Source organism: Spea bombifrons, chromosome 4 (genome assembly GCF_027358695.1).
Source record: "Spea bombifrons isolate aSpeBom1 chromosome 4, aSpeBom1.2.pri, whole genome shotgun sequence".
In the NCBI taxonomy this organism is placed as follows: Eukaryota; Metazoa; Chordata; class Amphibia; order Anura; family Pelobatidae; genus Spea; species Spea bombifrons.
This window is the reverse complement of record NC_071090.1, coordinates 75435590-75447950: the sequence shown is the minus strand read 5'-3', so window position 1 is coordinate 75447950 and position 12361 is coordinate 75435590. Positions and strand designations below refer to the sequence as shown.

Below are 12361 nucleotides of genomic sequence, written 5' to 3'. Positions count from 1 at the left end.
AGTGGTTTCACATTTTTAAATGATGGGACGTATGTTGTGCACATTTAAATAGGTCTAAATGCAGGTCTTAAGTAGTAGTGGTAACAAAAAAGTCATTACATACATAACTGCGGATGCTGATGATAATAAATAACACTACATAAAAATGACCCACAAAAAAAAAAACAAACAAAAAAAAAAAACCCGGACAAGGAAGAGCACACACTGCAAAGTAGTTTTATAGAAACTGGTTTTATTTAATCTGTTCTTACATAGTACAGCCTCGTGTCCAATTTGAGCACATTAAACATTTTGATGTATGGAATGTGTAAAACTATTCTTTGTTCTTGATTTTTTTGATTGGTTATCCCATTATTTGGTCACTTTTGTAGACTCAAATGTCATGCTACATCAGTTCAGACTTGATTAGAGACAGATGTCTCTAGTAGTGGGGCTGTTTCCAGCCATTAGCGTCGGATGACTTTACAGAGCAGGGAGCGATCTCACCAAGTCCTCAAGTCTGTAACGGATCCAGTGATTTAAAGAGCAGCCACCAGGGGGCTTTTTGTTGGCTGCAGATAATCTACAGTCATTTTACTCTTTGGCAATTGCAAACGGCTTCTCGACTGCAATTGTTCCACAGTCTGCAATGATTACATCTTTGAGAGGCTTGTCTCTAGAGTCTGTCTTGGTAGATTCAATCTTCCGTACTACATCCTATAAGAAAAAGGAAATGTGAAGTCAGGCAACACCTGTAGTACCAGCTAATGGGACACAATTTATATATTTATTATAAGTGTATTTCAGTGAAAGCCATGGTGTATGTGTGTGTTTTTTACCTCTCCTTCCAGGATTTTGCCAAACACCACATGCTTCCCATCCAACCAAGGCGTCTTGACAGTGGTGATGAAGAACTGAGAGCCATTGGTATCTTTGCCAGCATTGGCCATGCTCACCCAGAATGGACCATAGTGCTTGAGCTTGAAGTTCTCATCAGGAAACCTATCTCCATAGATGCTCTTGCCTGGTTTAAGCAAAGACAGATACTGTGTGTGAATATGTGATCATGACCATTGCACTATTTATACAATTCAAATTAAATTAGCATAACTATCTCATTTTATAACAGTCTACACTGAAGGTGCCACAAAATTACATATGTCCCAAACAAACAATTTCTAACAATGTCAAACTTTCATTTCTGCAAATGAATGTCTTATTTTCATCTCTTGAAAATTAATGAATACCAAAATCTGTATAACACTATTGTCCACGTCTAGTCTTGTATTCGGCCACAGCAAGCTCAGTAACAGGATGGATTACATGTTACAGTCAGTACAACAAACTCATACTGCCAACTTTTGCTGGTGTTAGGAGTCACAGTACTTTTATAATTCCGCCAATTATACAAGGGGATTAAAAGTAGAAAAGCTATTACTACTATGAACACACAAAATACTCACCTCCAGTACCATCTCCCCTTGTGAAGTCACCCCCTTGGATCATAAAATCTTTGATTACACGGTGGAATTTGCTTCCCTTGAAACCAAATCCTTTCTGAAACGAGATAGGATATTCATGAAAAGTTGGAAGTGCCATCAGTGCTGCTGAAATTGTGGACCGATATACTATGAAAGGAAGAGCTATGTCCCATTTTTAGGAGTTGAGAATAAATTAAGCACACCATGTCAATTTACTTGCCCTCAATGGAAGCCAAGCAATGCTTTGATATGTAACACTGCTTCTTTATAGACCATCTAATGTCACAGAGGTATCGGAATATCTACGTACACGTACTCCAAATACATTTACTACATCAAATTGTGATTACCATTTCAATCAAACCGCATTACCATTTATTTAACAAAACTAACCTCTCCTGTTGCTAGGGTAACAAAGTTTTCAGTGGTCTTGGGAACAGTTTTTCCAAAAAGGCCAATCACAATGCGTCCCACTTCCTCATCGCCGATCTTGATGTCAAAATACACCTATGGAAAAAAAAAAATTACAAAATGTCATACTTTATAATTAAAATGCACAATCAATACAGCATGCTTACCGATTTGTTAGTAAACACACAGATGATGTTTGCAGAAAACAGAAATGTCTAGTTGTGGGATTCACTACCATGAAAGAGCCAAGCGACAGATGCAGGCCAACTGTGACTATTTAACGGTTAGAATGGTCTTTATTGTGGTTTCTGCGCATCAAGTGCCAGAAGCACCTGGTGCAATAAACGGACTTCATCATGCAAGTGTGACCAGTCATTACAGAGCAATAAAGACTTTCTATGACCTGGCAGTAGAGGTAGCCTATTCTACCCAGCAGGTCCTGTAATATACATATTATACACTTATACATACACTGCATATGGTGATCGTATGGATTTGAGTGTGACTAGGAGCTATCAGGCTAACAGACAGCATATGCGAGACTCTAGCGGACTGCTGTAGCCCCGGAACCAGCACATGGTGATTCCCATTTAAAGGGGGACTCCATTTACCCGGCTGCTTAAAGTATCCCCCTCCCACCCCCACCATTTACTCACAGCTTTGCTCCCACAACTCGAAGACATTTCAGGGTAACAAAAACTGTGCCAAATCACACAATTCATTGTTCGGGCTTATTTTATTTCACAGGGGATCCCATTTAAAACAGACATCGGCTGCCAAAATTTGGGTTATCATTATCGTGCTTTTGTGTGCAATGAATGACACAGCTTGATCGCGGCCTCTGGAGGCGGAATACATAAAGATGGAAAGCTCCCCGGTAATACGGTCCACGGCTTTGAATCAAGCTGTACGACTCCCACCGTCCCCGGCAATCACGAAATAGCTGCCCTCTGACATACATTCACACATCAGCGCCACAAGTGACAGCGGCAGACAGGGTGACAAAGCCTGCCAGCGAGGCTCGTCCAAGACACACAGACCCATTACTCAGACCCGCCCCGGCCATCGTTCATACCTTGTCTGTAACCTTCGGGCCCTTCTTCTTCTCGTCTGCCTCCGAACCGCCGGGGAAAAGCAGGAAAATAACGGAGCCCGCGATGAGAGCGGCGGCAAAAATCAACTTCATGTTTCTCTCGAGCAGCCGCAGCATGAACGAGGAGAACAGACCACGGGGAAGGAAGAAAAAGGTAGACCACCGACGTGACGTCACATCGAAAGGACGGTCATACCATTTCTTAGGATTGGATAACCATTAATTAAGAGCTTAATCAACGAGTGCCATTTCACATACCTGGGTCATTTCATATACCTAGTTGTTAGTGGATTAAGGTTACATAATATGTCCGTATGTAAAGCAATATGCAGCAATTACAGGGTCAGATTAGTAAACAAGTTCCCCTACTCTCGGATGAATAGTTTCGTCTACTTAATTGCAGTCTCGCAGCACTGGAACATACTAAATTGATAGCGGGCGTTCACGAAACATTAAATTAAATGTTTATTTCAAAAAACACCAGTAACAGATTTTAAAATCTCCGTTATTGGTTGTAAAGATCTTAATTCGGTGCTCTGAGCGAAATATAATGGAGTGAACGTAAGTAGATTTTGTTATGGCATTTTTCCACAGTTAGGACTGTACCAAAACTTCACGAAACCCCTCTAAGCACTACACAACTCAGTGCCACGTTACGAGCTCGGCATTGGATTCCTAGGCGGCCAATCAACGTAAGCCATGCCAGACGATACGACCAATTGGAAGCATGTCTATAGCAAAGCTGTGTCTATTCAGATTGGCTAAGTTATGACAAGCGGCAAATGAGGTGTGTTTGAGGAAAGCAGCTGCCTGCATATCGAGAACAATATCTGTCCCGTTACTGGATAAATTAGGCTAAAATAAGAGTATTAAAGAAAAAAAAACCGCTACACGCTGTTACTAAACATTTACAACTAATTTTAGAAAAAAAGTTCTGTTGGTTTCAGCGACGAAATCAATACATTTCCTTTAGGATTGCATACAAGAGCATGACACGTTGTACTCTAATACACAAATATACATTACTGATAGAAAAACGATAGAGAGACTGATTAGCTATTAAAACACACCATCTTCCACAATTCATTTTAACCAGTTCAAGCATTCAATGGAAACCCATACTTCCTCATACCTTTTGCATCAAAATATCCATGCTTGTAGATAACTTTGACTGAAAAACTGGTGAGAGAGAGATAGATAGAGAGTGAGTGAGTGAGTGAGTGATAGAGAGTGAGTGTGCGTGTGTGTTGTACAAAACAATGCACTTGCAGTAATATTGTAACTGGGCCGGGAGGTTGCAGGAGAGTCGAATATGGGCTCATGCATTGTGAAGGGCCAACCCTAAAAAGAATGGCGACAAACAGACACTGAACCGCTATACGTAAGAAAAGCATGACAATTCCATCGTCATTCACCCTGAGCAGGGTTTAAGGCAAAGGTGAAGCTACGGTGCAGTTGCTGGACTGATTGGAGCATTGCAATAAGTTTCCCACTGCCATATGCTGTATACAGAATGCAGCCTCTCCTCCTCGGCGCTTGGTGGTCCTCTCATCAGGAGACTTTTATGAAGTGTTTGCTCTATTACAATGTGCAGTAGATAGATGTGGCATGGGAAAGGGAATTCTGGATAGTTTAAAGCAAAGGTCCAGTTAAAGTGCAGTTGCTGAACTATGAACTATCGCATTCTGTTTAGCTCAGTGTTATTGGACATATACTAAGTAGAAACAGAGGCGTCAGCTGTGTTATGCAGTGTTGGGTGGGGGTAGAGTGCCATTTTAAGCAATACACATAGTGGTTATATAATTCTCAGGTCAACAGGAATACCGGTCAAATAGAAACATAGAATTTGACGGCAGATAAGATCAGTTCCATTTTACTGATGGAAAGACCCAGCCCTTGGTCTTGTCTATTAAAGGTAGCTTTGTGCCAATCCCATGCATGGTTACATTGCCTCACTGTATAAGCCTCCGCTACTTCTGATGGAAGGCTGTTCTGTTTATATACCACCCTCTAGGTAAAGTAAAGCTTCCTTACATCTAAACCTCTTACCCTCTAGTTATATGTTGTGATCTTTTTCTAAAAAAAAATAATACATATGCTATACATATTGGCATCTGTTAATCTTTCCTTATAATTTTTATCCTGGAAACCATTCACTGTAGTCCTCATGTGAACGCCCTTCTGGAGATGGAACAGAACAGTACACCATGTGCTTGCTAATGCCTGACCAGGGAACCACCTTTCTCTGCAACTAATTCCTCTCCCTATACAACCCGGAACTTCGCCTGATTTTCCCAATGCTTTACTGCTTACATTAAAATTCTCAGGAAGAATTACTCTTTAGTTCCTCTTCCATGGTCACTGCCAGGACAGTGTCCCCATTGCTATATTATGCTTTGGAATGTTTACATCGCTAAGTGCATTATTTTACATTTATAAACTGCAGATGCCACACTCTCAATCTTTCTTCTTATTTACTTAAGACATTTGCCATTTGTTGTGTTCCACCCCAAAATTCTACCATATTGCAGCCATGTGTATCACCTGCAAAAAAACATTTCTTACCATTTGTAACATAACGAAAATGGAACACTAATGCAAATATTAAAAAGCATAGTTCCTAGTATTGATCCTTGATGTACCCCACTAGTAACGAGACCTTCTTCTAAATATACACCATTAATTGGCTTATCAATTCAACTATTTTATCATCCAAACAATGCAATTTATTTAAATGTCTTCTAGGTGGGGCTGTGTCAATTGCCTTACTGAAAGCTAAATAGGCTATATCTACCTCTACTCCTTGGCCTATTGTTTTAGATACCTAGTCCCAAAAATACATTTGTTAGTTTGACAATTACCTCATATCTCCTACCTATCCTAGAGGCCAGTAGAGTGTGTGGTGCTGGGGCTGGGGGGCACACCAGGATACTAAATTTAAAGGGGAGAAATCCTTGGAAGCACAAATTGTCCTACTGGATGCTATGTACTGGATAGTCTGTGATAGGTCCGGTGTTCTTTATTGAGTAGCACTCTCTCCAGCATAGAGAGAGATAAAAAAACCCCACAAATATGGCGGCTGAGTGGACTGGGCACACATCCACAATCCATTATATTGCAGAATAACGTGTGGCAAATCACGCATACAACATAAAGAATTCAGTGGTTGCACACACAGCATCCAGGCAGCCATAGTGGAATGCCCCAGGAACCAATATGGACCAAATGCAAATAAATATATAAGATTACTTCTTATATATACACACTTTTGCACATGCACGCTAGCCACATCTCCTAACAAAAAAGTATTCCTAGTTGGGCATAGGAAAGTTTGTAAGAAATGTAAGAAGAGGTGACAATTTATCGCCTAGAAAATAGTTCTATTCATTTTCTCATATCTGCAGGAGAAAATCTCTAAATTATAGGATGTAAAAGGTCAATATGGTACAATACATTGGATTAATCACTTGGCAAAAGCCAACATAATCTGTAACAATGACAGTGATTGAGCAAGGTGAATGCCAGTGCATCTGTTTCCTCTTTAGTAAGGGGGAGTTCTGGCTGACTATGCACCCCCCTTCCTGGAAACTCTATAGAGATTTAATGCACAGAAATAGACCCTGCTGTTCCTGATCATGGTCCATCTTTAAAACCTAAAGACACATGCATGAGAGAAACATTTAATAATCTAATGTATTAACTAAGTGTATAGGCAGTAGTAGTATATTTAATACATTATGTCCTAATCAAAACAAAGTTATGAAAGCATAGTTGATTTTCAAATTATCCATATTAGAGATTATGAGAAAGTAAACTTGGCCACTAAAATGACATTTAAATAAAAGCTAGAGATTAACACAATTATTGGATTATACATATTTTTTATGAATCTTATCATGAAATGTTCAAATACTGTAATTAGTTGAAAGCACTGCAGTAAATCCCATGGAATATAAACCAGAATAGGTCAGTTAAAACAAAAAGACAGACATTCTCCGAATACAAAAACAATACTAAGTGTACCCTTTTCACACAAAAATGGAACACTACCGCCACCACCACTCTCGGACCTCTTACCTGAAGAACAACTGCAACGTTATTCGGAGCACATATCAGCTGGTTCACCTTGCTCACAATCTGTATTACATTTCATAACAAGGGTGTCCAGTGGGATTAAGGAGAGAGCTCTATGTAGGTATGGACCTTGCTTTTGCACAGGGGCACAGATGCATTTGATTGTCTAAAATGTCTTGATATGCTGTAGTATTACCATTACCCTTCACTGAAACTAAGGGGTCTAGCCCAACCTTGAAAAACAGCCCAGACCATTATTCCTCCTCCAACAAGCTTTACAGACGGCACCATAAATTCTGATAGGTTGTGTTCTCTTGTCATCAACCAAACCCAGACTTGTCCATCAGACTTTCAGAAAGTAAAGCGTGGTCCATCACTCCACAGAACATGTTTCAACTGCTCCAGAGTCCAGTGATGGTGTGATTTACACCACAGCCAACACTTGGCATTGTACATTGTGCACTTACAGTGGATCATGGCAGTTTCATGAGCTGACTTGTAGAAACGGGGCATCCTACGACAGTGCCACGTTTAAAGTCACTGAGGTCTTCTGTACGTCATGTTTAGGTGTTTGATTTTATACACCTGTTAACAACGGGTGTAGCTGATCACCTAAACTCAAAAATTTGGTCATGTAGTGTATGTACAGTCGAGTGACAAAAAGTATACCTTTTTTAATTCTATGGTTTTACACATCAGGACATAATAATCATCTGTTCCTTAGCAGGTCTAAAAAGTAGGTAAATACAACCTCAGATGAAGACCACCACATGACATATTAACCAGTGTTATGATTTGACAAAAATAAAGCCAAAATGTTGAAACCATGTGTTTCATTCAATACAGTTGGCAATTTTCCCAGGAGTGGACGTCTCAGCAAATTCACCGCTAGGTCAGACCATGCAATGGTCAGAGAAATTGAAAAAGAAAAAAAAAAGAAAAAAAGGTACATCTCAGACTCAGCATGTTAAATGTTAAAGTTCACGACAGTACAATTAGAAAAAGACTGAACTAGTATGGTTTGTTTGGAAGGGTTGCCGGGAGAAAGAAAATGGCAGCGCGGCTTGTGGTTTGCAAAGTTGCATCTGAACAAACCAAACGACTTCTGGAACTTCCTTTGGACAGACAAAACCGAAGTGGAGATGTTTGGTTTTTGCCAAATGTGAGGCTGTGCATTATGGCCAAACACAGCATATCAGCACATACACCTCATACCAACAAACCTGGGAACTCTCCGGGTTTGACCCAGAGATTGCCGGGTGAGCACTGCTCCTCAAAAAAGGGTGGGACAAACAGCTGAGGCACGGCCATAGTGCGGCGCGGCACGTGCATGACAGCCCCTTTAATTTCATTGGGCGCCGGCGGCCGGAAGAGGCTTTCAACCCCGCTTGCAGACGCTCGGCCCACCGGGAAATTTCCTGGTATCCCGGTGGGCCAGTCCGGCCCTGGTCTCACCCTTCCTCTGCCCCTGCAAAGCGGGACAGAGGAAGGGATAGGCGGTACGGAGACCCAAAATCGGGACAGTTGGGGGGCATGCTGTTATGGTCCCAAATCAATATTTTTGTTTGAAATGACTGTGCGCACGCTTAGGTTATTGATATGTGCAGATTTGCCATTTATAGTTCATAGCTTCATGTTTGCTGCAGGTGGCGCACTTGCCATACGTTTGTCACTGAGCAAGGCCGCTCTTGTTTTAAATTGCCGTGTATTTGTTTAGGCCTAAACACTGTGAAATGGTGCATTTTAGAACACTTAGAAGGTACAGTAATGCCATTTTCATCTGTGATCAGATGATGCTACGTGAAGCATCTAATAAGTGCCAGGAAAGCCCTCCTATTCAAATTACGGGGAGCACTTTCAGCACATGCGTCTAAAATAGACCACCACCCGCAGCATTCACTGAGCCCGCGTCGGAGCCGAGATGCTGCAAGCATATCCCATGCAGGGAGATGTGTTGGGGGGGGGGGTATTTGCAGAATGCATCACAAAAGGAACACAACAAAAATGGCCCGCTCTAATATATGCATAAAGGTGCAAATAATAGCTGGCGTGTCCCTTTAAGCCAGAGAAGAAGAATTGCTGATTAGGTGTATTATTCAACAGACACAGTGAACTTTATGCCCACATTTCAGATTTGATGCCATTACACAAGTAAGCCATGTTGCCTCCTTTATATAACTGTTTATTAGCACTCAATACTATTTACCGTAGTTCAATATCCTACATTTTGCTGCAGCTCATTTAACATTAAACCACACACAAGATTATAGTAGCCATAGGACACTACTGTCTTCTTATCCCACCTTCCCAAAGTCCCACTTAAGTCCTCAGGGAGATAGGGTTTTAGTGTACCAACAATGAAAGGGGAAATTTTTAAGAAGCTTTCCCCCTTTGACGTTTCTCCCACACTGCTGAACATAGTTGGCGGAAGGCTCATTCTATGTCCGACTTCCTACGCTATAAATTATTGCTTGCTTCCTACTACTTCACCTCCCTTATCTCCTCCCTGTCTCAACCATAAATGCCTCTTCAGTACTTTCAATTCCCTTCTTAACCCTATCATAACTACCCCTTCCACCAGCCTTCCTGCCTCAGACATAGCTCAATAATAAAACTGATGATTTACGTGATATACGCAAAGACTCCCTACTCCCCTTGCCCTCTCTCGGACTCTGCACCCTCCCATGCACTGAACTCTTCTTTCTCTTCTATATTAAACAGATTCTCTCATCACTTAAGATGGGGTTCATGCTCTCCTTTCCTCTTACCGATATTTCCCCTTGTCACTCTCATGTACTCTTTTCCCTACACTACCATATTTCTTCAACATCTCCCTCTCATCCTCCCTCAATTATACAGTCTACTTCCTCCCACCCCAAAGCCTCTTGAAATTTATTTTTTTATTTTTTATTTTTTTACACTCAAGTTTCTTGACTCCAACTCTTTACTTGACCCTCCTCAACCTGGATTCCACTCTCAACATTCTACTGAGAGCGGCCTTACTAAAGTTACCAATTACCTCGCTGCTAAATACAAGGGCCTCTATGCTAATCCTACTGGACCTTTTTGCTTTTGACACTGTAAACCACCCTTGTCCCCTAAAAACTCTCCATGATCTTAGTCTCTGTGACACTCCCTCCTAATTTACATTCTACCTTTCTGATAGTCCCTTCAGCAACACTTCCTCTCCCCATACCCTTTTGGTGTACTCCAAGTCTTAAGTGCAGGGCCCCTTCTGTTCTCACTTTACACAACCTCAGTTAGCAAACTAATCTCAACCTTTCAATACAACCTGTATGCTGACGACATCCAGATCTACCTATCCGTTCCTGATTTCTCTCCCTTTGTCTTAGCTTGTGAAACTGACTCACCTTTGTCTATAACTGGATGTCTGCACGTTTCCTAAAACGTAATCTTAAAAATGTATCTCCTCATAGTCCATTTTTCCATTGCTCATTCCCTGTTTCCCTGAATGTTAATGGTGCCATTATCTCCCCACCCTCACACTTGATGCTACCCTTGGCTCTCATTCACCCCCATATCTCAAAAAACTACTGTCTCCATCTTGAAAACATTGCCCACATTTGTCCCTAACATGATGTGCCGTCATTATCACCAGCTTTGACTATTGCCTTAGCCATCTCGCCCCTCTACAATCCACCATGAATGCTGCTGCCAGACATATCTTCCTCTCCCAAATACTAACATCTCCCCTCTTCACTAGGAGCCTGTGTGCTTTAGGATTCATTTAAAAATCCTGGCTCTTACTTTCAAAGCACTTTATAGCAATTTCCCTCCCTACATCTCCTTGCTCATTTCTAAATACAAATCTAACCGGTCTCTCAATCATCCAATAATCTCCACTTGTCTTCTCCTCTGATTTCAGGTTCACAAACACACTTACAAGATGGCTCTAGGGCTGCCCCTATACTCTGGAATGCCCTCCGCCCCACTTATCCAACTTCTGCAAAAGTCAAAAATACCTTGACACTTAAAAAGTTTTTTTTTTGTTAAAGGACACCTGCAAACACACATTTGCTCCCGCATTCCTTAGCTCATCTTTCATAGTCCCTCTCCTGCAAGGTTTAAAATAGTGTGGTTGGTCCATCCCTAACAGCAGCAGCACTTACACCTCCTAGTGTAATACACCCTAATTTGCTTTAGATTGTAAACTTGTTTAAGTGGGGCCCTCCTCACCTGACAAATTGTTTTGTTATATATTATGTCCTGTTCATCCATTGTACAGGGCTGCGGAAAATGATGGTTCTATATAGAATAAAAAGTATTGATTTAGAGGTCGCCCATGAGTCTGACAGAAGCAAGCAGCTAAGGAGACTTTGAAAACGTTAATGTTGAGCTCCACAATACTGCATCTGTATTTTCATAGCCCACACATTCCCTACTGTTCAGCCAATGTGTTTAGACGACTATTGATTTCATAGCGGAATATACAGTCCACTTTTTTGGATGTTAGGGTTCTTAAAAGGGGGCACTAACGGTCAAATGTTTATCATACAAGTATGTATTAAAAAAAAAAAAAAAAATCTTTGCTGTTTCTTCTATTTGTTAAGTACAGATAAAAACGTAAGAGAAGTAATACTTAAATAACATTTGAGTGATCACACGTCTGACCGTGAATGCCAAGGATATTCCCACAGTTTACACAATGTTGTTAAAGTTTTGTCTGTTAACCTATGGTGGACTTTGGCTTCTGCATTTTGCACTCTATCCTTAACTTATGTCTGGAAGATCCACAGCACATCTATCTATATATTGTGATCTGTCTCTCTTCAACAATAATGTTCTTTTATAAAAAAAATTCCGTGAAAGAAAACTATAGCCTGATAAGGCGAATATCCATATTGTGAAACAATTTGAAGGATTTGTAAGGGACGCTATCAGCAAGTTCTATGCATCTATATCAGTAGGATGTCAACAAGGTTGTATGTCTAATGGGTCATATCAAACCAATTTGTAAACCAGTGACTAGCTCTGCAGGGGTGCAAATTAGCCACTGAGACAACATGGGCTATCGAAGGTCCGGGTTCATATATTATTATCCTTCTCACTGTAAACATTGCAGTTATAAAACAATTTCTATTTCCAACTGCTGTGTAATAAAAATGAGAGATGTTCCAAGCAGCAATAAACAAGCACATGTAATTGGAAGATTGCAATGTCATACACCAATAAAGCATGGCAACAGACTTATTTTATAATAAAAGTACACTATATTAATGTAAGTGTGCCCCAATTATTCTGTTTTTCTTTCCATGAACTTCATAAAGCACCTCTCAAGCAAGCAATCAATCTTCACAAGAGC

General features: G+C 40.7%; 1 protein-coding gene across 1 annotated transcript; it reads right to left on the bottom strand.

The window, feature by feature from the left end:
* Positions 1-215: 215 nt before the first annotated feature.
* PPIB (peptidylprolyl isomerase B) lies at positions 216-3134 on the bottom strand. The gene is made up of 5 exons (XM_053464765.1): positions 2947-3134; positions 1854-1967; positions 1443-1536; positions 819-1003; positions 216-696 (listed from the first exon to the last, which is right to left on the bottom strand). Exons 1-5 carry the CDS (start codon positions 3079-3081, stop codon positions 574-576), a joined length of 651 nt encoding a protein of 216 aa, XP_053320740.1. The 5' UTR covers positions 3082-3134; the 3' UTR covers positions 216-573.
* Between the last annotated feature and the right edge of the window lie 9227 nt (positions 3135-12361).

Excerpts from the sequence above, each read along its gene's own strand:
- PPIB (XM_053464765.1), bottom strand. The coding sequence starts at position 3,081 with ATGCTGCGGCTGCTCGAGAGAAACATGAAGTTGATTTTTGCCGCCGCT. Across the intron at positions 1,537-1,853 it reads TTACCCTAGCAACAGGAGAG|AAAGGATTTGGTTTCAAGGG; the intron begins GTTAGTTTTGTT and ends ATCTCGTTTCAG. Across the intron at positions 697-818 it reads GCAAAATCCTGGAAGGAGAG|GATGTAGTACGGAAGATTGA; the intron begins GTAAAAAACACA and ends TTTTTCTTATAG.